At 40.6% G+C, this 24,625-nt stretch overlaps 3 protein-coding genes across 4 annotated transcripts in view; all 3 read right to left on the reverse strand.

The window, feature by feature from the left end:
- The window catches only part of ZFYVE16 (zinc finger FYVE-type containing 16), a 28,713-nt gene extending 21,342 nt beyond the window's left edge, over positions 1-7,371 (reverse strand). Inside the window, 2 exon segments of the mRNA XM_015849776.2 lie at positions 71-178; positions 7,347-7,371. Of these exon segments, the coding sequence (XP_015705262.1) occupies positions 71-140 (70 nt within the window). The 5' untranslated portion in view covers positions 141-178; positions 7,347-7,371.
- Positions 7,372-7,482: 111 nt separating this feature from the next.
- On the reverse strand, positions 7,483-20,114 carry CCDC125 (coiled-coil domain containing 125). 2 transcript variants are annotated; one of them, XM_015849790.2, is made up of 12 exons: positions 19,843-20,114; positions 19,360-19,714; positions 17,914-17,972; positions 16,877-16,963; positions 15,938-16,015; positions 15,050-15,135; positions 12,852-12,934; positions 11,657-11,772; positions 11,212-11,319; positions 9,905-10,076; positions 8,300-8,433; positions 7,483-7,901 (listed from the first exon to the last, which is right to left on the reverse strand). In XM_015849790.2, the coding sequence occupies exons 2-12, from the start codon at positions 19,625-19,627 to the stop codon at positions 7,569-7,571; spliced, it is 1,524 nt and encodes a 507-aa protein (XP_015705276.1). In that variant the 5' UTR covers positions 19,628-19,714; positions 19,843-20,114; the 3' UTR covers positions 7,483-7,568. The 2 variants fall into 2 exon arrangements, with proteins under 2 accessions (XP_015705276.1, XP_015705275.1); XM_015849789.2 differs by having other exon boundaries at positions 19,360-19,738.
- A 305-nt stretch (positions 20,115-20,419) lies between these two features.
- AK6 (adenylate kinase 6) lies at positions 20,420-24,613 on the reverse strand. Its single transcript, XM_015849791.2, has 5 exons — positions 24,501-24,613; positions 24,120-24,212; positions 23,470-23,528; positions 23,218-23,363; positions 20,420-23,067 (listed from the first exon to the last, which is right to left on the reverse strand). The coding sequence occupies exons 1-5, from the start codon at positions 24,526-24,528 to the stop codon at positions 22,878-22,880; spliced, it is 516 nt and encodes a 171-aa protein (XP_015705277.1). The 5' UTR covers positions 24,529-24,613; the 3' UTR covers positions 20,420-22,877.
- Positions 24,614-24,625: the final 12 nt, after the last annotated feature.

The raw sequence follows: 24,625 nt of genomic DNA on the forward strand, positions 1-24,625 counted from the left end.
TTCAAATTCCCCACAACAGTCACTTGACCAATATTACCATGCTGTAGCAGAAGGCAGCACTGTTACTAACCTGTATTCAGTTCAAGCTCATCCAGTAGTTTGTCTAGGTCACAGACTGCAGCTCTAAAGTAGGTATCCATTCTAGCTAAGTTCTAGTCTGGCTTTAGGCCTCTCAAACCTAAAAAGAAAAAGAAAAATGCAGCGATTCGCTTCTATTTTGCTATTCACAAAGTTAAAACTGTCTCAATTATTAGACAGTAACTTTCAAGAAGTATTTTAAATAACATTTTGTCTGTAAAATAAAATGTTATACAGATTATTGCAATCCATCAGACTCCAAGTACGTCATGCTCAATGACTTGTCTTTAAATTTTAAATTTAAAGTTTAAATCTTAAATTTTCCTTCAAAGTCAAGTAAAAAAAAAACAGTCAAGCACAGTAAAAATAGTTCATCTCTACCCTACTCAGTACACAAAACCCATTAACCTTCTATGAAACCTGCAAAAAAGCATTAAGGAAAAAAAAAGTCTAATTTTAGATACCTGGCAACTCACATGAAAGCAATTTGCAGTGCACAGTCTGTATCATAAAACATCTTTTGTTTGTTTAATGAAGACTTCCAGTCTCCAGATGTTATGCCTTCTTGACCAGTTTGAGGAGCTTCCTAACCCTACATCTTTTTCATGTCTGAATATCCATAACATGCAATTACTTGTCACATAATCAAGACGTTACCTGCCTTACCTGAAAGTAACCCAAAGGGACTCAGATCTCTTTAGTCTTGTGTCTGGAAACCAGACTTCTAAAGGTCAGCCTAGTTTCCCTGCTACTCAAGGAGATGCTAAAACAGCTTATAAATTATTAAAAGAAAATAAACTGTAGATCTCATCCTTACAGCACAAGTTCTTGGACAATACCAATGGTCAAAAGTTACTAATAGAGACTATCTAAGGTACAAATACTGAATTTACGAGAGAACGTGTTTAAGAAATGCATAATGCCTCTGCAGGGTTTTCTTACACATCCTTACCATTCAGGTACAACTTCTGTTACAACTAATGGAGTAGCACCCAGGACTAAAAGAAGCAGCTAAAGACCATTCACCACTCCCCAGTCCCCCTCTCCCCAGGTCTTTGTGTTGGCAGCCACTCCTCTTGCCTTATCCCACAAAAAGTTAAACCAAATTGCTAAAGGGATAGACAGTCATGCACTTTTGTTGTTTTTATTTATTTCAAGAACAGATCTACAAAGTGAAAGGCACTAGCTTGGCACAACGTCCCAACAAGGACTTGTAAATCCTTCTGCTTCACTCTTAGTTGTACACAAAACACCAACTTACATCCCTGTAAATTAAGCTTCCAATTTACAGTAATGCCAAACATATTAAAATTCACAATAATTTAAAAGCAAACAACAACAACAAAAAAACTAGCCATCAATGAAAAAGATGTCTACCGGCAATAAAGAAGACATAAAAGGCCACCTCTGAAATGACTTTTACTTATTTACCTGGAGGACATCTGAAGCTTTTACAAATAATCCTCTGATATTTCATAAAATATACCAGGAAGAGGCAAGTAATAATTTCAACTATTTTTTACCCCGATCTTTAAAAGACTTCTGGATTATGCATGACATTTTTCATTCTTACCAAAAAATGGATTTTGCATTTCTCATGCATGCACTATTTGATTATAACACTACATAGCTAAGCAGAAGACAATTTTGGCCCAATGGTTTCTGTCAAACACGGAATAGAACTGAGTGTACAGAAGAACTCAAGTTTTATGCCAACATTAATTACATCAGAGTGTAAGGTACATATAATTCCCAGAGGAAGCTCAGAAATGTACCATGATAAATGCCTCATCCTAAGGCAATAATATCATATTTACATAATTTCACGTATTAATAAAATGGATGGAACCATAAAATGGTTCCATCTGAGGTAATAAAGTATTCTGAACTGCTGAAATAACTTGATGATGACTATACTATTCCTCTTATTTAGCTAGCCTTTCCTGAAGATTTTCATCTCTTCAAGAAGGGTCTCGAACATTCTCTTCCCCTCCCCCATCTCCCCAAAACGACAAGCAGTAATCCCTTCTTATCCAACTCTTATCTTTCTGTTCTCAATCCTTTTGTACCTGTTAACATCATTAGACTAAAATCCTGCTTGTTTGATATAGTGCTTCAGGAATGAGACCATCTTACATTTCTGGCTCAGCTATAATTTCCTACAGCCAATCCCAGCATTAACATTAAAAAAGAGTGAATTGGAAGCCACGAAGTTCTGGTGATACAGTTTTGCTAAACGTCTGTTTGCTTCCTTGAGGAAAAACAACCTTTTGAAGCTGTTTGTTTCAACAAATTGCACTTACTCTGAATACAACTTAGAGTTTCAAGAATTCCACTTCTAACAACCTGAAGCTAGCAGCAGCATCACCTTATTTTTAAAAAATACAAAGGAATTTCTGTTAAAGTCCCACCCGTACCTAAAAGCATCAAGAAAACAAGTGGCTATGGCAGAATTTTTATATGGACAGGGAAAGAGCATGAGCACACAGGAAGGAGACTACTGGGTGTGGAAGCAGTGACTGCAGTTGTTTACACAGACAGACCTTTGCACTGCAGCTTTTACAGGAACTGCTCCACAAACAACTGGCCCTTTTAACATTCCTTACATCATGAGAGTTTTGATTTGTTCAGTTTTGATTTGCCCAGTCACAAAGCAGGAAGCAATAACAACTTTTTTTTTTTACCCTCCTTTTTAAACTTTATCCATAGTTTTCACTGGAATGAGGCCTTTGTATACAAGAACTGAATGCCACCACACCAGAAGGGGAAGCACATAAATAGCAAAGCATCACCACGAGGCAAAAAAAAACAGGGAAGCCTGATCCGTGCACCTAACAGACACCTTCAGGACTTGCTGCTTCCACCTTCCAAGGGTTGAAAGGCACGTGCCTTCTGCTAGAAACTATTTTCTAAACACACTTTCTACTGATCTGAATACTGTCACAACACTGTCTCCAAGTGGGCAGTAGATCATTAAAATATGGTCTCTGAAATCTTAAATCCTTCACAGTACATTAAGGCATACAAGTTGAGATTCCTACTTACTCAATTTCATATAATTCTTTCAAAGCGGAAAGCCTTAAGTTTTAAGCAATGGTTAAATCACTGTCTGCCAAAGACTGTATGCTTTCATCTTAAGATAAATATTTATATGCTAGGGGACTGGGAGATGTGTACCAGTCCTTCTCAAAAACAGACAAAAATAACCAAAGCATAAAATAACTACAGCACAGTGTTAACAGCTAGTTTCTAACACAGCAGAAGTCAGCTTAAAGGGGAAGACCTGAGAAAGCTTTTTTTTGGAAAGACAGTTCATATTGTGGAAGGTATTTACTGTTAAGTTGGGTAACTCAGTGTACAGATCAGCTCTGGAGACTTACTTTCACAAATGAAAGTACGAAACTGAGCTAAAAAGGTCTGTTACTTCTTTCAAACATTTTACTCTGCCTTATGACTAAGCTGCAAGGCCTGGTAACATAAGAAGCCTTGAGGTGCTCATTTCTTCAGACTGAAATACATAGAAGATCGTGTTCAAATATTAAAGGACAGACATAAGTCACATTCTAAATATTCTGAATGATTACAAGTCATTGGCTCTTATCACACTGTTTGTCCTTATTTATGTCTCACTTAATGGATATCTAATTTCAATAAAGAGCACACCTATCACTAGGGCTTCCAAGCATATGACTTGGCAAAATTCCATACTTACCAGTTAACAGCTTTTGTTTTGCTGATAGAACATTTCTAAGCTTCAGTATTTTCATTACTTTACAAAAAAGGCACATCATACTACATTCTTACTTCTCTAGGTAAGCACCTGGTTTGTTTTTAGCTTACTCTAAGTCTCCCATTCAAAGCTCTTCCTTAGCCATGTGTCATGCTAAGCATACAGTTTTGACTTTCTCAGCCACAGCTCCCTCCCAAGGGCTTTCACAGTTACGAACAGTTCACATCTGCCTGCCAGCACCCCCCAGACTTTCATCGAACAGCTTCAACAGTTTGCCACTCTCAAAAGGACTTATACCCTAATCTAACCTGTTCCCCATTCCCAGTGGGACATTTAACACAGTTTTGGTTTGGCTGTGTACAACAGTCAGATATGCTTAGTATGTTGTTCTTCGAGCTCAGTATCAGACTGAGGGTTTTAACTTAATATTTATTTCACAGTTAATGAAGCAAAAATTCTTACTCCAGGTCCTGAGACTTTCAAGATTCCATGCTGAAATGTCAACTGCTCACTTCCACAGCTGTTAGCCAAAACAGGACTGCTGTGCTGTCACAAAACTGCGTCCTTCATCTGCTTTCATGCCAACATTGCAGATGTCCATCCCCAGGCTTTAAGAGATAAGCTGATGCTTGTATTTCTAAACCCCTTATGGGCAAACCCCACAGCCATGACTACAGTACAAGCACTCTTTTCTGTTTTACCCATGCTGATTAAGAAGAAATCTAACAATGAAACTGTTATGTAGTAGTCATCACTGTGAGCCCTGTATTCCAAAAAACAGCAAAACAGCAGTAGTCCACAGAATAGTTCTGTGTTTAGTACAAATACAGCAGCACCTGGTCTGACACCCTTCTTCGTATCCTAAGGCCAGGTACAAAGCAAGCCTAAATGGAACTAATGGGAATGGTGAAAGTTTGCTTACTTTATTTTCCCAATCAGATGAGGCTTGGTCTCTGCACTTTATATTGGACCCTACCTTAAGAAACAGAGGTTAAGAAAAAGTTACCTAAGAAAAGCCAATGTTGTGATTTAGATGACCATGTAACAAGTCTGAGTGCATCAACAGACTTCAAAGAACAAAACAAAAAAACCTTTACAAGCAAATTTTCATAAACTTCATAAATGATTTCTAAAGGATACACATATTGAGATTCAAAAGGTACTTTGTTAGGAACTTCTCAATGCAGTCTTATTAAAATGAGAAGTTGGCTAGAAGAGGAATATCCATGCATCAAACTATAACATAGACCACCATTTTTTAAAACCAAACACAGTATCTCTAAATGCAGGTAGTTATTACTTTTCAGTAAGAAATTGCAAAATAAAATGGAAAAATTAATCACTCTTTGCTAACCAGTTCTATGTCTAGCAACAAGCAGATTTCTGATGTTTAAAAACCCCTGAAAAACAACTTCTAGGGCTTGATATATATATATATATATATATATCCATCACCAGATCTCAATCTAGTCAAAACCAAATACCATCAAAGAATCCAGGCCTGTATCTGTAGGGAATGTGCTGGAACAAAACAAGATAGGGTGTGGAAACAAAGAAACACAAGTGCATATACAGTTCTTCCATTCTAAAAATCAGCTTAATATTTAGACAGTTAATGTGGTCATCTGGACAGTCTGTTTGATCACCAAAATGATAAATTACTTCAATTCACTATGTTTACAGTAAGCAAAAAACTGCAGGCTGGAGGCCCTGCAGACAGAAACACCACCACCCCAAACTAACCAACAAATAAAAACCATAAAAAAACACCAAGGCCTAAGTGTACAGACACCCATGGATTTCACCAGCAATCAACAAGGAGCAAAAAATAAGAAATAATTAAGTGCCGTCAGATAAAATCAGCAATAAAATCAAGGATACAATATTCTTGCTGAGTAATGCTGTATATTATTGAACCATAAAAGCACAGCAGCTGCTGACGCTGCAAATCTACTCACTGATCAGGGGAGGAATACAAAATTTACAAAAGCTTTCAGACACCTAAGAAAAAGCTTATGTGACACACTGCAAAACACTAAACTGCCTCACCTGAAGATGGACATTGTGGAAACACAATTTCAACAACACAAAGGGTCACCAGCTTTACCACTTTACCACTACCCTGATCAGAATAACACTGACAGCGTACTCAACCCCCTAGAATTTTCTTCCACTCTAGTGGCATATGCTGTCACTCTTCTGACCAGAAAGCAGCACCACTCACACCACAAACAGATGTCAGCCAGCAACTAATGATTTTCAGCACTGCTCCAGAACATCACCAGTATCATCAACAGGCCCAATGGCTGAAGAACCCGTTCCAAAGAATCACAGGATTTTGACCTTTAAAGGTCTAGTCCAACCTCCCACTTGCTCACCTGAACAGACACACAGCACACAGCGCCACCACTACTGGTGGTACCAGCTTGTAACGCTCAGCCTTGGGAAACAAATCACAGGAACACGACTATTTGATCAGGTCTAAAAGATAACTTCTCATTCAACAGAGACCACAGCTCTCAAAATACTCTCATTTCTTTATGATCTGTACTATTAATGATCAGACATTCATATTGGACAACCCAAGCATCACCGCATCAGACGTTAACAGCATGTGGTTCTGACAGGCAACTGGATCCTTTCCTGCGCACAAGTCATTTCTTCAGGGCATACCAAGAAACAGCTTTCTGCCACTGCATTCTGTATCTGAACACAGACAGGGCTGCCCACGCGCTCCAGTTCATCTGACACATCTTACTTAACTTGAGCAGTGTGAGCACGTCCATTAAACTGCATCCGCCAGCAATGCCAACTGAAAAGAACAAAGAACAACGTTAATGTCTGTAAATCACTAACAGCAATCACAGAATCACAGAATTACAGAATCACAGAATGACCCGGGTTGGAAGGGACCTCAAGGATCATGTAGTTCCAACCCCCCTGCCTGGCAGGGCCACCAAACATACGCCTTTACTAGATCAGGTTGCCCAGGGCCCCGTCCAACATGGTCTTGAACACCTCCAAGGACGGGGCATCCACAACCTCCCTGGGCAGCCTGTTCCAGGGCCTAACCACTCTCCTAGTAAAGAGCTTCCCCCTAACATCCAACCTAAATACAAGCAATGCATCTGCCTAAGCAACCTAACACACAACGCTGCACGAAGTTTGCTATTGCAGTTTGCTATTGGTGGCAGCGGAACCTCACACCACAAACAAACCTTCACGCGGCTGTTATTGCTTCGTTCCAAAGGGCTCAGGGCTGCACCCCCGAGTGAGGCCCAGCTCAGAGCCGCCTCACATCGGGGAAGGAGCGGGATTCCCTCACAGCTTCATATACGGAAGGCCGCAGTCAGCGCCGCGCAACGACACGGAGGGCCACACACAAAACCTGCTGCTGTCTTCCACCCCGGGCCGCTTCCTCGGCCTGGATTCCCTGCACGGCGACTACCCAACCACCACCACCTCCTCCTTTTTCCCCCTGTACCCGGATCCCCCCAGCACAGCAGGCAGCACCGCCCTATGCCCGCGCTCCCCTCACCTCAGCCCAACCCTCCCCAGCTCCAGGACGGCGCCCCAAGTCCCCTCCTCACGCTGCGCATGCGCAGTGCCGGCCTCCCGCCAGGGCGACACCTACCCGCTCTGCGCGTGCGCAAGCCGCCTCTACGCGCTGCCCATCCCCGGCCGTGTAAGCCTTGAAGACATGTCCACAAATATTTTTTTTTTTTCCCCCTTGAAAAGAATAATTTATTCCAGCTGACGCTTAGATCACCACAGTTTCGTATGCTTTCCCGCACGGATCGCTTTCCTCGCGACACACGGCCTCAGAGGGCCAGGAGTGTGATTTTCGAAGCACTCTAACCGAGTTCTGGAGCCCGTTTCCATTGGGAGCTGAGGAAAGGCTGCTTGTAGAAGCCAGATCACAGCAGCACGCCCGTCCCACTGCTGCTGGCACACAGGACTGCACGGCTTTGCCTCCGTGCCCAGAGGGAGACCGGCCTTGTGTCTCCTGTGCTGCCTCCTTCAGCTCCATGGCACGAGCAAGCATGTAGCTGACCTTCCTCTGGTGAGCCAGAGCCTCCTCCTTGTCATTGACCTGCAGTTGGCCACAGGAAGAGAAAGAAATTGTGAGCTAAGAGCAAGGGAGTCCATATAAATGATAGAGCATCCTTCACTGGAAGGGACCCATGAGGATCACCATGTCCAGCACATGAAAAGATAGAAAAACAGTGTCAGAATGATGTTAAAACTCCTTAGGCATGGTGGCAAGCAGAGTTTGGCAGTAACCAAAAATAACAGCATCCTGTCAGTACAGACCATTTAACAGCAGTAGTGACGCTGGCATAGGAAGCAGCGTTTCCACAGGTACATGTGTATCCATAGCAAATGTGTATCCACACAAGATTCTCCGTCTCATTTTTACCTGGGTATATTAATAAAAACTCGGCAGCTCAGTTTGTTCTCCTAGAGTCTGGTTTAAGAAGTATTACTAACCAAATCTATTAACATCTTCAGGATTTCATGAGGGTTGTCTAGTACTTCAACTTTCCTGCTGTCAGCATCTGAGGAGAGCAGGCCTGATAATTTCTGTCCCAGACTGTTCTTGTTCCCTTGTAGCTTGACAGACCCTATGAACAACACAAAGTATGAGAACAGTAGAAATACTTAAGAGAAAAACTGGTTTCACTCAGAAAAACGAATGTGCATCCAACTGAACTCTGAGCAATATCCTCCAGAAGGGCACTGCAGGCTACAGCTTCTACTGTACATCTTAGGGCAGGTTTTTAATATGCGGCACCACCCTTGCCATCACTTAAAAGCTACCTAGACATTTCATCAGATATATGAGCAAATTGAAAATAAATATTATTTATTACTGCTATTTAAAAATATATCATGCCTCCAGCTAAATAACAATTCATGGCGATGTATTTTTAAGCATCTGGTAGCCTGATGTATTCAGTTTGTACGATTTATGAGAAGGTTAAAATACATTAAAATGATGAAATGCTTGTATCAAAACATAGAGCTTAGAACACACTGGAGGCACTCAAGGCTAGGCTGGACAGGGCCCAGGGCAGCCTGACCTGGTGAGAGGCAACCAGCCCACTGCAGGGGGTTGAAGCTGGGCTTCAACCCAAACCACTCTGTGATTCTATGATTCTGTGAAACAATTATACTGATTAGAGGGAAACACATACTGGAGATATATGTCCTGCTTTAATGTTGCTTTCTGGAGGTGCCCAAGGAATCCAGAGGATCCCCAGATACATGCCTGGCACATATAGATCAATGGCTAGGAGAAACACATTTTGAAGTATGTTCTATTCCTCGCTTCTGCTACAGTTCTGACCATGACATAAGCACTAAAACAGTTTTCATTAGTTCTTTTCTCAGCCAAGAAAAGGATAATGAAAATTCTTTCTCTTTTCCAGAGGGACTGCAGATGACCATGCTTAGTAGTAGTCAAAGAATAAATATTAATGACAGCTCAAATAATGAAAAAATGAAGAACTTAAATAAATAAATAAAATAACATACAGAAAAAAAGGGTAGTATTTCAGTAAAAGCTCAGTACCTGTTTTTACTTTTATCCTTCCTGATACAGGCTTCATTGAAAAAAATAAAAATAAAATTGTTGATATCATCTTAAATGGCTAGACTAACCTTTCCAGATGCTAGTTTTTTTTGTGCTGTTTTTCTAATATCTTTAATTTCTATAATGTTATTGTTAATCTGGATAATGGATTATTTATTCTAGCATAATACAGCCCATGAGCATGTAATTAAAACAAGGCTACACTAAAAGCAGGATTAGTATCATCAATGTCCTGTGGTCATTTTCATACAATGAATACTATAACCACCCACTTATACATGCACATTCTACATCAGAAACGTCTGGTAGAAGTTTGTGAACTACCAGCTGCATTTCTTACAGCACATACAGTTTTCACACAGCTTTGTTCCTTTTTTTCTGAACTCTTCAAAAGAAATCTGTCAGCCATTAAACCACAAGCACACATTTGATACAACAAAAATGTCTGCCCATGCCTATCAGCTAACTTTTTTCTAGTCCACCATTACAGATACAGTTACCATCCTCTTTCAGTCGCCTCCAGTTTATAAATTTTGTTTCCTTTTTAATCTTTATCACTTCTGCAAGCCTCAGGGCTTGGTCCTTCCTCTGCATTAGCTGCTGCTCAAATGCAATTCTGAAGGCATCTGCCATTACATAAGCTTCATCTTTACTCTTCATCAGAAGTTCCATCTGGTTTTAATTAGGAGAAAATGTACAGTATATTAAGCAATTTGTAAGCAATAGCAGATTTAAATTTTAAATTGAGACAGATTGAAGCCATTTGCACAGTTCAGCACTTTCACATCACCAAGTAGCCACAGCAGTTCCTAAGGCAGCCCTGTGCACGTAAAATGGATTGACTCCAATTAGGGAAGTGGTAGAAACAGAACAGTGGTTTTCTTGCTACATAAAGAAATATATTTTTAAGTATGTATTTAAATCCTTTTCGATGCATGCAGCTAACGCCACCTATGCACTGCATTAACAATGCTGCCAGCCATGCCTATTTATCTTGGCACCTGCAGAACAGGTTGTTCTCTAGCACTGTGCACAGGAAAAAAAGAACGGTATTTATATCAGACATCTTAACCCTGATACAAAAGTGACATGACAGTTCTAGAGAGGTGATTCCTGCTTTATGCCTGTCTAAGAGGTCTAAGATGATTTCAGATAATGATTTTTATTGATGGATTTTAATTATGGGTCAGCCCCAAAACAGTGACAGTTGGAAGACCCCTTCAGATGGAAGTGAACCTATTCTATTCCATTCCACAGATTTCCAAAATCAGTATGTCAGTGGGGAATTCTGCATCAGGTCTGAGAGAAAGGTTCCCACATTTACGGGCTAAAACACTAATGAAAAGAAAAAAAATCTTCCATATAAAATCATATATTTACTAAGTTAGAGACTTTATGGCCTCGAAAACATTTTGCTTTATTAAGTGTGATGTAAATAAATCATTTTTAGCAAGGTCAGCTCAATGCTAATGCCAACAAAAAGGAGGAGTGGAATAGGGTAGAACACAGTGCCAGGGAAGAAAGGAAAAGGAGTGATTTCCTTTTCAGAGGAAGCTCATACTCACACTGTGTAAATATTTACATAATGTGCATATTTTCATAATAAAAAATGTAAGTAGAATGAAATAGAACAAGAAATTCATATATATTCTTACTAGCAAAACATTCTTACATGAACAACAATTAGGACATCACAAAGAACCAATCTGTGTAAGCCATAGTAGAATGTTTATGGCTTTACTTGTTTTTGTACAAATTTGTTTTCTTGTGTTCACCCCTTGTTCATATCTAAACCAAACAGCATTACCTCTTGCTTGAGATGAAGAACTTGCTTTCGAGTGACAGCTGCCATTCTAGCACAGGAACAAGGCTGCCCCCCAGAAGTACTGCAGGTGCAGGCTCCAAGAACTGCCAGCTTAAAAGCCAAAACAAACCAGCAGTTACATATCTGCACATGGAATGTAATTCAAGAGATGCCAAGTGACTAGTAAAAACATCCTGAAGCTACAGAGGGAGTGTAGGAGTTAGGAAAATTCAGCTACAAAGATTTGGACACTGTTTTTTTTCACTAACAATGACATCAATGACATAACAAGGACATCATCCACTGACCAGGAACTCAATGGCAGCCCATCTACTTCATTGGAAGAAGATAACAGACAAAAGTTGTCAGCTTGTTTATGCTCCTTCCTCTAGGCCTCACCAGGGCCTATCTTGAACCAGCAATTTTAAAAAACAGACTGCATACTTACTTCAAGACCTGTAATATCTGTGATGTCTCTTCTATCAATAGACATGTTCTCCTGAACAATCTTCTGCTTGTTCACATCAAGCATTGCAAGAAATTCTAAGTGCTGCTGATTCAAGACTATGAAATAAACAAGGACAATAATTTAAAGTTTGTTCTTCTTATTTCTTAATTTCTGAGTTTAACCACAGCAAAAAAAAACACCCAGTTCTGTAGCGTTAGTATGTTATGAAAACATGAGACTATGTAGATTTAGAAACTCAAATCCCAGTTGCTTTTCCTTCTTTATTTTCCTAATTGTGATAACCCATTTACAGAGATACTGTCTCATATATTACTTTTTCATTACACAGAATCACAGTACATCAGGGATTGGAAGGGACCTTGAAAGATCATCCACTGCGGTCCCCTTGCTGGAGCAGGAACACCCACATCAGGTCACACAGGGATGCATCCAGAGGGTTTCTGAATGTCTCCAGAGGAGACCCTACAACCTCCCTGGGCAGCCTGTTCCAGTGTTCTGTCACCCCTACCGTAAAGAAGTTTTTTCTTATATTTTTGTGGAATCTCCTGTGTTCCAGCTGGCACCCACTGCCCCTTGTCCTATGTGTCCCTTTCCCCCCCCGGCCCCCCACTTACAACTTAGGCAGCAGCCCTGTGTAGGTAAGCGCAATGCTGGAGAAATCATGACCTGTTTTGTCTACTGTAAAGGCTTATGGAAACCAGAAAAAGGGGAAAGAAGCTTGAGTTACCTGAGCTAATGAGTTATCTGCACAGCGTGTAGTTTGAGGAACTTCATTATAAAGCTAACAAGCTGAAAACCTCAAAGGTTTTGCTACACGTTAAAAGTGTATGAGTCTAATACTGATTTTAATTGTAGCACAAGCATTCTGCGCCTTGCTTGGACTGCTACTCCCTTCCTACAGAAGGACGCAGGAGGTTTTTCCCTTCTACATCCAGAGTTCCTAGGGCAGTGAAGTCTATATCTTCAGATCTGACTTGTCCTACCAGTTTGTTTTGTTATGTTTTTCTTCTTTTTCAGGTGACAGTGCAACCAAAATAAGAAACGCTACCAGTATATTTAAGGTGAGTTGCTGCATATCTGCTAACATCAACTGCCAGAAACTTTTGTTCATAGTTAACTCCTGAATTATTCCAGAAAAGCAATATGTTAAGAGGAAGAACTGCTCGTGTCTTACTTGCATTTTCAGATTTAAGAGTTTTAACTTCTTCTGTTCTCAGTTTCAGTGCTTCCTTAAGAGCTGTGTTTTCACAGTATATCCTGCAGAAGTTAGAAAAGGGCTGTATTATCTTTGTAATAAATATTTAAGATGTGCAATCAGATGGGAAAATAGGCCATTAGCCTGTTAAAACATTGTATCTAATATTCCAGAGAATTAAAATTAGATTTGGAAAGACAGAAAAAAGAAAAAAAAAAAGAAAACCTGAAAAAAAAGTTGAGTGTTAATTTGATATTAGACACACATCAGCAGTTTCCTCACTGGTGAATTTTTTTTATGCAAAAGTTCCTGATTTTTTTTCCCCCATAACAGTATTTGTACCAATAATAAGTGGTGTGTTACTAGATCTGAATCTGCTAGCGAGATTTTTTTTTCCAATAAAAATCCTGCAACTGCTCATCACTAGCCTTCTGAAATAAAGACAGAATGACGTTTTACATAGCTATCTGTTTTTGATGGGGGATTCCTTTTAAAGACTAATGAACTCCTCTTCTGGGCAAACAGATGAAATCCAAATATTATGAATAATGCACAGGGGTTGGTGGCCACAATACACTGTGTGAGCAGGTCTGCATGGGGTTGGTCTGATGGGCAATGAACCACCAGGCCACAGAAATTAGACCGTGTAATAATAGTAAGAATCTCTGCATTCATGTGGAGGTTCCTTCCCAATCCAGATAAAACACACTGTTCAAACAGTCTGACCTTTTTAGTAAAACCACTCCCTCACGCTATCAATTTAAATGTGCCCATGTGTGCTCAAGTGGGTGTAAAAACAATAGTAATAAAACAAATAATTCACATGAAAGTACACAGTGCCCCCCTAGCTTCAGAGTTTAACACCAGGTAAGTTTAAGTACTGCACTACTGTTAGAAAGTCTAAAAATGTTAACTGTAAAACTCTGGAACACTTGCTGAGCAATCCTTTGCTTCCTTGAAAAGAGGAAACTGTAACTGGACATACAACAGTATGGCTCATGTCTTCATTTTAGAAAGCAAACTTCCTGTATCTTAATACTATTCCAAGAGCAGCAACCAGAGAGAGTACACAACAGACACTGAGAATGCATGTTCTCCTTTATATATTTCCTTCTTAAAAAGTGGCAATACAAATTCCTAAGTTTTAATGCAGTACCTTTTTCTGGTATATCACTCTCTTCAGCTGCCTGTAATTGCAGCATCCTGTAACTTATTTTTTTAAAGCCAAATAATAACTTGAAATATGTCATTTGAATGAAGGAGGGGAAATAAACAAACATTCTCCTCGTCCTAGCCAACTGGATATTGGAATATGATTTTGCAAAGCTGCCTTTAGCCCACAGCTTGTGGCTTTCTGGAGCTTTCACCTCCAGCTTTCAACCATTAACTGTAGTTTTGTTGCTCTGAACTACCTCCCAACACTTTCCTCCTTCCTAAAGGGTTTTAAAAAAGTATTTATTGGCATTTTAGCTCACTTAAGAGATGACAGAGATATGATATCTCAGCAAATCTTTCTTATAAATGAACAGTTCCAAAGTTTTTTTTTCCCCCATACTCCTTAATTCAGAGTTGGAAAATTTTAAATAAGAAACTCCACTAAAATAAGTGTAACTCCAAAGCGTAGATGCCAGAGACACTATTATCCATTTAAATAAGTGAGACTGCTGTTTATGTTTTTCAATGTTTGCAGTTGAATTATTAGTGCAGTGCCTTGGCTCCTACTGCCTGCCTAACTACACCTTCTTTCCATTCAGAATAAGTCTTATTTAAACAAAGAACCAGTTCATCAGCCTCTCCCAAAAGCATTCAGTTTTACCTGTACTTACACTTATACCTACAATGCAAGGAAGTAAAGCAATGATTAACCAGAAAATGATATTTCCACATGCAAGCAAATACTATTACTTTCCATACCTCATTTACATTTAAAGTAAATAAGGACACTCTTGCTCCTGCTGGCGAACACAATAAAGTGTAAGAATGAAAATGAAAGCTCACTAGGAAAGCCAGCCAACTATGGAATTGAGGTTTATTAATTGTAGTAGTTTTAATTGAAAAATAAAAATCTGACAAGCATGAAATTTAGATTAATCTTCTCAAATCAGGAAGGAAATTAGGAAAGCACCAAAAATGGGAAAAAAAGGAAAAGGACAAAAAATACAGCATAAATTAAATACCTGTCATATTTTTCTGTCCATGTGTCTTCTATGTTTTTAAATCTATCCTGATCAAATTCAATTTCCCACTGCAAAATATTGATTTCCTGCAGAGACAAAAGTAGCCAGCAGCAATTCATTACAGTCCTCACAATGAAAGGAAGAAACGGAACTGCTGGTGTTATGTTTGGCACTGACAGAGATCGAGGTGTTCTACAATGACAAGCTACGTATTTTAAAATAAATTTGGCAGCAGATAACAATGATTTAGTGCATTACTAATCTGCGTGTTCCAGACCCTGCTGAATGCAATATTGCTTGCAGTGGCTAATTACAAAAGGAAACCCATGCTGACACATGATACTTCCCTCTTTCCTTTCTTTTATGTGGAAAGGACATGTAACAAGAGAAACAAAACTTAGTTTTAATGAAGCTCAACACCTTCCTCCTGCTACTCCTCTTTTCCCCGATTAACATTGGATATTCACTCCTTAGGCTTGTTTTGGAAATTCCAGGCTAACTAAGAAACAGAGCAACTCAATATAAACAACTGTAAAACTCACAACAAAGAACAATGAAAACCACAGAATTCTAATATCTTTCAGGTCTAACATATTAGTATGCAGTGGAGTGGAGTGCACTACACACATACTATCACAAAGGAGTGACAGAATGATATTTTCTATAAAGGAATAAGAACACTTTGGGGGGAAAAAAGAAGAAAAAAGCCAAAACTTTGATTTCGATTTGTATCGATTCAAATAAACAGTATGACCACCCTTATAAAACAGTATGACCACCCTTATAGAATCACAGAATCACAGAATCACAGAATCACAGAATCGTGATTATAGATAGCAATGAACATCTGTGATTTTGTGCAGGCATGAAAGAAAGCTGCACTCTTACCTTTTCTAAAGTTCTCTTTTCTTCCTCAGTTTTTTCAAGCATTGCTTTTGTATGACTAGTGGCTTTACTAAATACTGCCTGCAGAAAAAGCACAGATCAAAATCAAATTAGTTAATTAGTTAATTAGTTGATTAGTTAAATCAAATGCTTTAACTAAGTAGAGCCCAGTGTTCAGTTTTGCATCAATGCAAGACTCATGCTCTTGGTTAACCAGAAGTGTGTGGAATTAGACACTAGCGACTCGCTCCAGTTTCAAGAAATGACACAGCTATGTTGGATGATGAACTTGTGTTTTGATCACCTAGTTTCTTGAAACTGAAAACAAAAAACAGCATTATTTATAAAAAAAAATCATATTTTTAAGGGTTTTCCACAATGACTCAACTCACTGAAAACTTGGTTACAAAATACCTATGTCTCAATCCAGATGTGACTTATTACAAATGTTAGAGGGTCAAAACTGTAGAACCATAAATGGATTATGCAAGCAGACAGTTAATTTCAACATCATGCACTGTAATAGCAAATTAAAATATTACAACCCATGAACAAAAGATTGATGCAATGTTTAATGCTTAGGTGGACTAATTAACTGAAAGTATCTCTGCTTTGCAGTAGAATCTTAATCACTGGGATAATCAGAAACTTAAAGAACTGCAAGCAAAGCAGTGTTTCCTGAGTCCTTCTAGGATCCTCGAAGATAAAATTCCGAGAATCTGCTAAAACAGTGAAGTCTTCTTAAACAACTGTGATTGTCCCATGAAGAAAAAGTAGTTAAGTTTAAAAGCCAAGTCTGTATAAATTTGCAGACTCAGCAATTTAAATTAGAGCCTTAGAAGGACTTCAAGGTTTGAGAGGCTGGATGAGGAGGAGTGGCAGAAAGATTTTGTTTCCTTCCTTTACCAGTAAGTAAGCAAATGATCTCTGAACAACTCCTACCATGCTCTGCAGAATTCGTAGGGCTTCATCTTTTCCTTCAAGTTTTCTTTGGGCAGCTTCAAGCTCAACTTTCAGCAGTTCAATTTCCTAAAAGCAAAATAAAATAGATACACTGAATAAAAGCCAATATAATCTTATTAAATCCTCAACTACAACAGCAGTGTAAATTTGTCCACCTCAAAAAACTCGAATCTTTATCCTCTATGATTCTTTCTCTACTTACAGTTTGCCTGTGATGAATACACTTTTACACTGTGTGCTAGTGCCAAATAACAAAGAACACTGGTTACTATCCATTTTATTTTCCTCCAGTGTATTTGGAAAACAGAACAAAATAAGACACTATATACTGTAGTTCTGCCTTGCTAATAAACTTGCATAAACTAGCATAGGTCTGGAGCACCTACATGAAGTGAGCAACACTCCTCCCTTCAGACAGAGGCATTTTGTCTCTTCCAAAGAGACAGGTGGAAGTTCACTGCTTTCAATAGTTATCTTTCCTTCATAACTACGTGGTTATTGACTGTTCATCTCTGGGCTCCCAAGACACTTTGCCTCAGTTCTTCCAGTTCTACTGCTTCAGCAGTTGATACTGGAGTTGTATTTGTAAGCAGTGCCAATTTGTTACTTTCATCTGTTTGAAAATCAGTAAGGTTTCTTGGCATTCTGATGAAAGCACAAACTAAAAGCCCCAGGACTATTTTGATTTTCAAGGTATAATATGGAGTTTGAAAAAAAAAAAGAAAAAAGAAAAAAAAAGTGAAAAAGTGCTAGAAAAGAAGTACAATTCCTCTAACATTCTTTATATCTTTAAAAATATTTTTTTTCCTGTAAAGTCAGAGGATAAGCTGCATCTCACAGCCTGCTTCTATGGCATAAAATGTAATGAGGCTTCCAAGTAGCGTTCTAGTTTTGAGAACCTGCATCCATACAATATTCTGAACATACAAATGTCTTCTGCTAAAATAACACCTTGCTTTGATGCATTAAATTGAAATGCAGACCTTAAGGATAGCGCTCATATTAGCACTACTAACCTCTAGAGCTTCTTGCAGCTGTTGCTTTAGTTCTTCATTTGACACCTCAGCAGTGGATTCTGTAAGATTCAGGAGACAGTAAAGACATGAGAATTTACTTTAACCTGAAAGCAGGGAACACACAGGGATAGTTGTTGTCTTGTAACTTCTGAAGCTAATAAGCAAACCTAAGAAATACATGAACACTAAACTCAAACATTATTTCACACTTTAGGAAGCAAACTTAGAAAAAAGACAGTCACGGAGGGCAATTTTAAGTTTTAACTTTCCATTTAAAAATTATTATTTTTTTAAAAAACAGACATCTTCACTCCAAAAATAATTTCACTTTTTATATGCACTTTGAGCTGCAACTTTTCATCAACTGTATCCAATGCAATCTAGCAAGATTCAACATTTGTATTAACAAGCAGTTCCTGTTGGCATCGTATTTCCCCCAACTAAGCATCACAGAAATGAATTAACATGCAGCCTCCTGCTAAATCAGTTGGGTTCATGTGGGACTCAGCCATCTTTTCATGGACATTGCTGTGTGAACGACCTAGAGCCAAGACAGCATCACAGAGAGCAACGGCAGGAGAACAGTGAAACCAACCAGCATAACATTGCTGTCTTAACATCCCCCCATTGGCACTGCTGAAACCAAGACAGAATAATAACATGGCTTAGCTGGCAGAAAAGATAGTTCAAACTTACTTTAAAGGAGAGAGAGAAGCAAGTTACATGCAAATACTTCAAGTACAAATAATGGCTAAAAATGCAAGGTAAAGAAGATAAAGTATGAAGAGCATCCCTGCCCGTATTTGATTTTAGTCACAGTAGTGCTGTCTTCAGATAGAACCTGGATGCCAACACTGAAATAACAGAGATGTGTAGATTCTAAAATTAATTTCTTACACTTAAACTATGACAGCCCACAAATTTCAGCTAAATAGCAAACAGGAGTTTGAATATTTAGCCTTAAACCTCAGAAGCAGTCTCTGGGAACATACATTTAAAGGAGGAGACCAAACAATTCAGTGCAGTGGATTCGTTTAGAGAATGATAACATTGGCCTCCACTATAGGACATCCCTTCCAAAGTCAAAACCAAATACCAACAAGGGCCATGGTCTGACTGGCTGCAAGGCAATTCTCCCATTAGAATTTGTGGAGGGACACCCAAATGCAGCCACTTCACAGCTACCTCCAGCAGGCAGAGGACTTCTTGCAAATCTAGCAATGCCAGCTGCACTGATAGAAGACCTGAAGGATTCGCCTTCAGCCCCAAGAAGCACTGGACCCCAAGAAGCACATGAGGCAAGTGCACATGGAAACCTTCACAGCTTCTGAGGGTTTTGGCCAACAGCTGAGTCTAATTTTGGTGATGCCTTGCAGGATAGCTCCACTGCTCAGTGTCGCCAATAACTTTTCTCCTGATGAACAGGGAACTCCAAATTATCCTTACCACAGCTACTTTGTCGAGCTGGACTCAACAGATGCTTCTTGGGCGATCCATCATGAAAGCTGTTTCTTTTGGAACAGGGAAGAGGGGTAGCATCATTTTCTTCCACTCCTTTTATTGATGACAGTGTGTTGTGAGCCTTCACAGATACCTTCTTAGATCTGAACGAATAGTTTTGTAATTTTTCCCCCTCATAAACACCTCCAGGTCTTCTCCCAAGTCCATTCCCCAAGTCTCCACATGCCATGTCATCCTCTTCTGCTTCCTCCATCTTACCCTCCACCTGTTTTTTTTTTTGTTTGTTTGTTTTCTTTTTCAGTGGAGCACACTTCGCTTTCTGTCCACGTAAACACCGCCCCTAACAAAACAGCAGGTATTTCAGCTAGAAAAACAAACAAACAAACAAACAGAACTCTTTACTTAAAGCGGCAAAGCAACGCTGAACGAAAAACCCGCAGCTCTCCGCGTGAGCCCGCTCCCAGCTACCTGTCCAGCCTCCAAGTGCTGTCGGTAATCGAAGCAGAGCCCTTCACCAGCGGGTACCCAGCGGATAGTCAGCACCAACACCTCGCCGCTCCCCCAACACCTTCCTCCCCCGAGGCGAGCGGTGTGGGCCGGCAGCAGGGCAGGGTGCAGCACAGCACGGCCTCCCCGCAGCTCCGGGGCGGGCTCGCTACCTGCACCGCCCCGTCGGCAGTGCGGGACCGAGGGCTGTAGGCTCCGGTGTCGTCATCGCGGTTGTTTTCCCCGCTTAATTTTTCCCCCGGTGTCAGTTCTGTCTTTCCCGTGCAGCTTTGGAGGCTGTTCCAAAGCCTTACAGCTGGACCGCTCATCTGGTTTTTCAAGTTTGCAACCATAACAAACTGCTGAGAAAGCTGATTTTAATTTATCAGGCAGGAATTACAAATGCGATGTATTAAACCAATCCAGGGAGAGATGCAGCAGTTGCTGCTGTTATTAAAATAGGAAACAGTTTGCTGTTCACATTACAAAGCTGTTCACTCACTTCACCCCTTGTGGGATGGAGTAATAGTATAAAGGAAAAAAAAAGGTAGCGCCTGTGGAGGTTTGAGGCACAGTTTAATAATAATGATCTAAAAACCCCACATCATACACAACATGTGACACACAGTGCAATTCCTCACCAGCCACTGACATCCAGACAATTCCCAAGCAGCAGCAAATCCTCCAGCCAACTCTCCTCAGTTTTATGGTTCCCAATTTCACTACACAGTACAGGACACCCGTTGCCAGTTTGGGTCAGCTCTCAGGTTCTTGTCAACCTCAGAATCCTGTCCCGACCTCTGTGCTGGAGGAGATGGTGGTACAGACCCTCGTGGAAGGTACCAGCGCTGAAGCACATGTGAGGAGGTAATTTGAGACAGCCAGCACGGCTTCACAGAGGGCAGATCCTGCCTGACCACTCTGGTGGCCTTCTATGACAGCTTGACAGCATCAGTAGACAAAGGAAAGGCAAATGATATCATCAACCTGGACTTGTGCAAGGCTTTTATCATGATCACACAACACGTTCTTATCTTCAAATTGGAGACAGGAATGTGAAGGGTGGACTACTGTGTGTATAAATAATGGGTTGGATGGTCACAGCCAGAGGGCTGTGGTGGACAGCTCTATGTCCAGATGAAGACTGATGACAAGCGGCGTCCCCTGGGGTCCATCTTGGTACTGGTATTGTCCAACATCTTTATCAATGACTTAGTGGGATTGAGTGTGCCCTCAGCAAGTGTGTTGATGACACTAAGCTGTGTGGTGCAGTTAACACAATGGAAGGGTGGGCACCATCCAGATGGATCCAGACATGCTTGAAAGAGTGGGCCCACATGAACAGAACAAAATTAAGCAAAGCTAAGTACTGAACTTGTGTGACAGTAATCCCTGACATATGTACAGACTGGAAGCAGAACTCACTGAGAGCAGCCCTGCAGAGGAGGACTTTGGGGTCCCAGTGGAAAAAAGCTGTACATGAGCCAGCGCTGTACTTTTGAGGCCCAGACGGTCAACTGTATCCTGGGCTGCATCAACAGAGGTGGCAGCAGGGAGAGGAAAGGGACTGTCCCCCACTACTATGCCTTCGTGAGGCCCCATCTGCAGCACTGCATCCAAGCCTAGGGCCACAGCATAGACTGTGGAGCTGTTGGAGTGGGTCCAGAGGAGAGCCACAGCACAATCAGAGGGCTGGAGCACCTGACTTATAAAAAAAGGTTGAGAAAAATTGGGCTTGTTTAGCAAGAAGGCTCCAGGGTTGTCTCACTGCAACCTTCCATTACTTGAAGGGAGCTTATAAAAGCAGGAGGATTGATTTTTACATGGACTAGTAGTAATAGGATAAAGGGAATCGCTTTAAACTCAAATAGGGAAAATCTAGATTACATGTTAGAAAAAAATTCTTCACCCAGAAGGTGGTGAGGCCCTGGCACAGGTTGCCCTGAGAATTGGTGGATGCCCCATCCCTGGAGGTGTTCACTATCAGGTAGGATGGGGCCCTGAGCAGCCTGATCTGCAGGGTGGAAACCCAGTCCATGGCAGGCTGGCATGTAGCTGAGAGGAAGCCTTTGGACCTTCCAAAATTGAGAGAATCCTGCTAACTGTGCAAGCAAAGCTCTAAGTTGAGAGAGGTATGAGGGATGTTGATATTCTACCTGATTCTGTGGACGGGAAGTGTTGGGAAGCAATCTCTCAGCTGTACTCCAGGAAGGCTATACACTGGTAGAGGTTTGAGTAGTGGCAAGCCACAGTTGCCCAATTAACACTGGTGTCTGACTGCTCCCATTACTGAAAAGCTGCAAAGGTACAGCATTTGCCCTTCCCCACTGGGGACTCAGAACAACTGGCACAATCCCAAAGCTAAAGCAGAATCACAAGACTTGTGAAAGAACAAAAACTGCAGTAAAGGAAAAGAGAAGCCATAGCATATACTGTACTGGGAGCAGCACTGGTAACAGTCCAGAGACACATTTGGTTAGATAAATTAGTGATGAAATGGTTGCATTCTTGCAGGAATAAGTGAAAAGCCTGCAGAGCCTATTAACTGCTAAGTGTAATACCAGTTAGTAACTTCATGTGGCACTGTCAGACACATTAAATCAGGAATAAGTTTTGCAGTATAAATTAGAAGAAAATGAACAAGAGATAGATCTTGACTTAGTCTCAGAAAACAAGCCAGAATTTTAGAGTCTGGGTAAATTAGCTGATAAACAGAAGCTAGGTCTGGAACCTCTATACCAATTACAGAGTTAGAAAAGAGTCAGATGATATTTTATCCTGAGAATCCTAATGAGAATACTGATCAAAAGAGAGACCACTGATGAATGCTGGGATGGAGGGGCCCAACAGGTAGCTGGTTACATGAACAGCACTGTACTAGGTGAGCTTTAAGTGCCTTCCAAAACAAGCCATTCTATAATTCATGATCTGTGTTGGCAGGGTAGCCTGGGAAGCTGAAAAGAAGAAAATTAAGTCTATCCCAATCAAAACCAGAACAGTTGCTTTTTCACCAATTGTCAATTGTTGTCCTTTGACCACTGTTCAATCCATTGCACAATCTGATCCACATTTCTCTCTAGGTCTTCAGGAGTGTTGCTGGGTAACTGGTGTACAATTTCCTTGCTGTATGACAACATGGCTTCCTCATAAAGAGTCTGAAAAATTTCACACTGAATATTGTCTTGTAGCTTTTTCCCTTTGTAGCCCCTAAAAAAAAATGACAACACTAAGAGAGAGCCAGCCTCGCATATACAAAACTATAAAACACTTCATACAAACTCAGTATCTTATTGCTTAGAAAATAATTCTGATGAACAGTACAAAATAGTAATTTATTCAATTACTCTCCTCACATACCTGCTTTCGAGCCTGTCATATAGAAATGAGTTGTCTGTACGAAGTACAAATACTATATGAAACCAGTGTTCAGGGAAGAAGTCACAGCCATGGTAATCGACAATAACTCCACCCTCACTCATTTTGTCTTCTAGTTCATCAATTACCTACCAAAAAAGAAGGAAAAAAAAAAGAGAGATAGAATGAGATATACATGGAATCACAGACAATTGAAACAAATACAAAGATATTACTTTTTGAAGCTGAACTTACCCTGTCTTCATCCAAAATTGGGCATTCATACTCCTCGTCGAAACCATCATACAATTCTTCTGTAACAAAAATGATTTGTGCACATTTGTAAGATTACAGGTGCTATTAAAAACATCTATAGTTATGTTTACTTTAGCTAGATGACAGCAAAAAAATAGCATGGAGCATTTCATTTACTAATTTATTTTTATTAATTAACGCAATGCAAGTTATTGTTGTTGAAGGGTCTCTTTCAACAAATCCCACCCCAAATATTTCAATTAAGGTAACTCTACAACATTTTGGTTTGCTCTGCAACACAGAATCACAGAATTATCAAGGTTGGAAAAGACCTAGAAGATCATCCAGTCCAACCTTTACCAATACTTCCTGGCTAAATCATATACCTCAACACAACATCCAAACGTTTCTTGAACACTCCCATGGTCGTTGACTCCACCACCTCTTTGGGCAGTGCATTGCAATGCCTGACTACTCTTTCCAAGAAGTAATACTTCCTAATGTTCAGCCTGAATCTCCCCTGCCACAGCTTAAAACCATTCCCTCTAGTTCTATCATCGATTACACGAAGGAAGAGGCCAACACAAACACTGCATGAAGGGAATGACACAATCACAGGATCCCAGCACATCCGAGGTAACGCAGCCCACCTTCTTTTGCCAGGTCACCCACACTGATGTATGTCAGCCCAGTCCTGGATGCAAGCTCTTTGCCGAGGGTGCTTTTGCCAACACCAGGGGTACCTAAAGACAAACACGCACAAAGAGTCAAGCAGACAGCCATTCAGCCAATCTTATAGCAGGAGGAGAGTCACGGAGGACGCTTTCCTCAGCTAACACCAGTGAATGTGTACAATAAAAGGGGTAAAAAGGTGCATGAGAAGGAAAAGCAGACAGCCAGCAGGCCCGGCGCTGACACCGGCCCGTCTCCCTGCCGCCACGCGGTCCGGACGGGCTCAGGCTGTGGATGAACACCCATCCCGTCCCATCCCGTCCCATCCTATTCCATCCCGCCCCATCCCGGTCACACACCGGTCAGCAAGATGTTAGGCCGCCGCATGCTGCCGTCTCCCAGGAGACACGTGCGGGGTCCTGCGCTACCTCCGTCTCACGGCGATGACGCCACAAACAGGCGTCTCAGTGCGCAGGCAGGGCGC

Source organism: Coturnix japonica, chromosome Z, assembly GCF_001577835.2.
Source record: "Coturnix japonica isolate 7356 chromosome Z, Coturnix japonica 2.1, whole genome shotgun sequence".
Taxonomy (NCBI): domain Eukaryota; kingdom Metazoa; phylum Chordata; class Aves; order Galliformes; family Phasianidae; genus Coturnix; species Coturnix japonica.

Excerpts from the sequence above, each read along its gene's own strand:
- CCDC125 (XM_015849790.2), bottom strand. The coding sequence starts at position 19,627 with ATGGAGGAAGCAGAAGAGGATGACATGGCATGTGGAGACTTGGGGAAT. Across the intron at positions 16,964-17,913 it reads AGCTGCAAGAAGCTCTAGAG|GAAATTGAACTGCTGAAAGT; the intron begins GTTAGTAGTGCT and ends TTTTGCTTTTAG. Across the intron at positions 16,016-16,876 it reads TACGAATTCTGCAGAGCATG|GCAGTATTTAGTAAAGCCAC; the intron begins GTAGGAGTTGTT and ends CTTTTTCTGCAG.
- AK6 (XM_015849791.2), bottom strand. The coding sequence starts at position 24,528 with ATGCGGCGGCCTAACATCTTGCTGACCG. Across the intron at positions 24,213-24,500 it reads GCCTAACATCTTGCTGACCG|GTACCCCTGGTGTTGGCAAA; the intron begins GTGTGTGACCGG and ends GTTTGTCTTTAG. Across the intron at positions 23,364-23,469 it reads CAATTTTGGATGAAGACAGG|GTAATTGATGAACTAGAAGA; the intron begins GTAAGTTCAGCT and ends CTTTTTTGGTAG.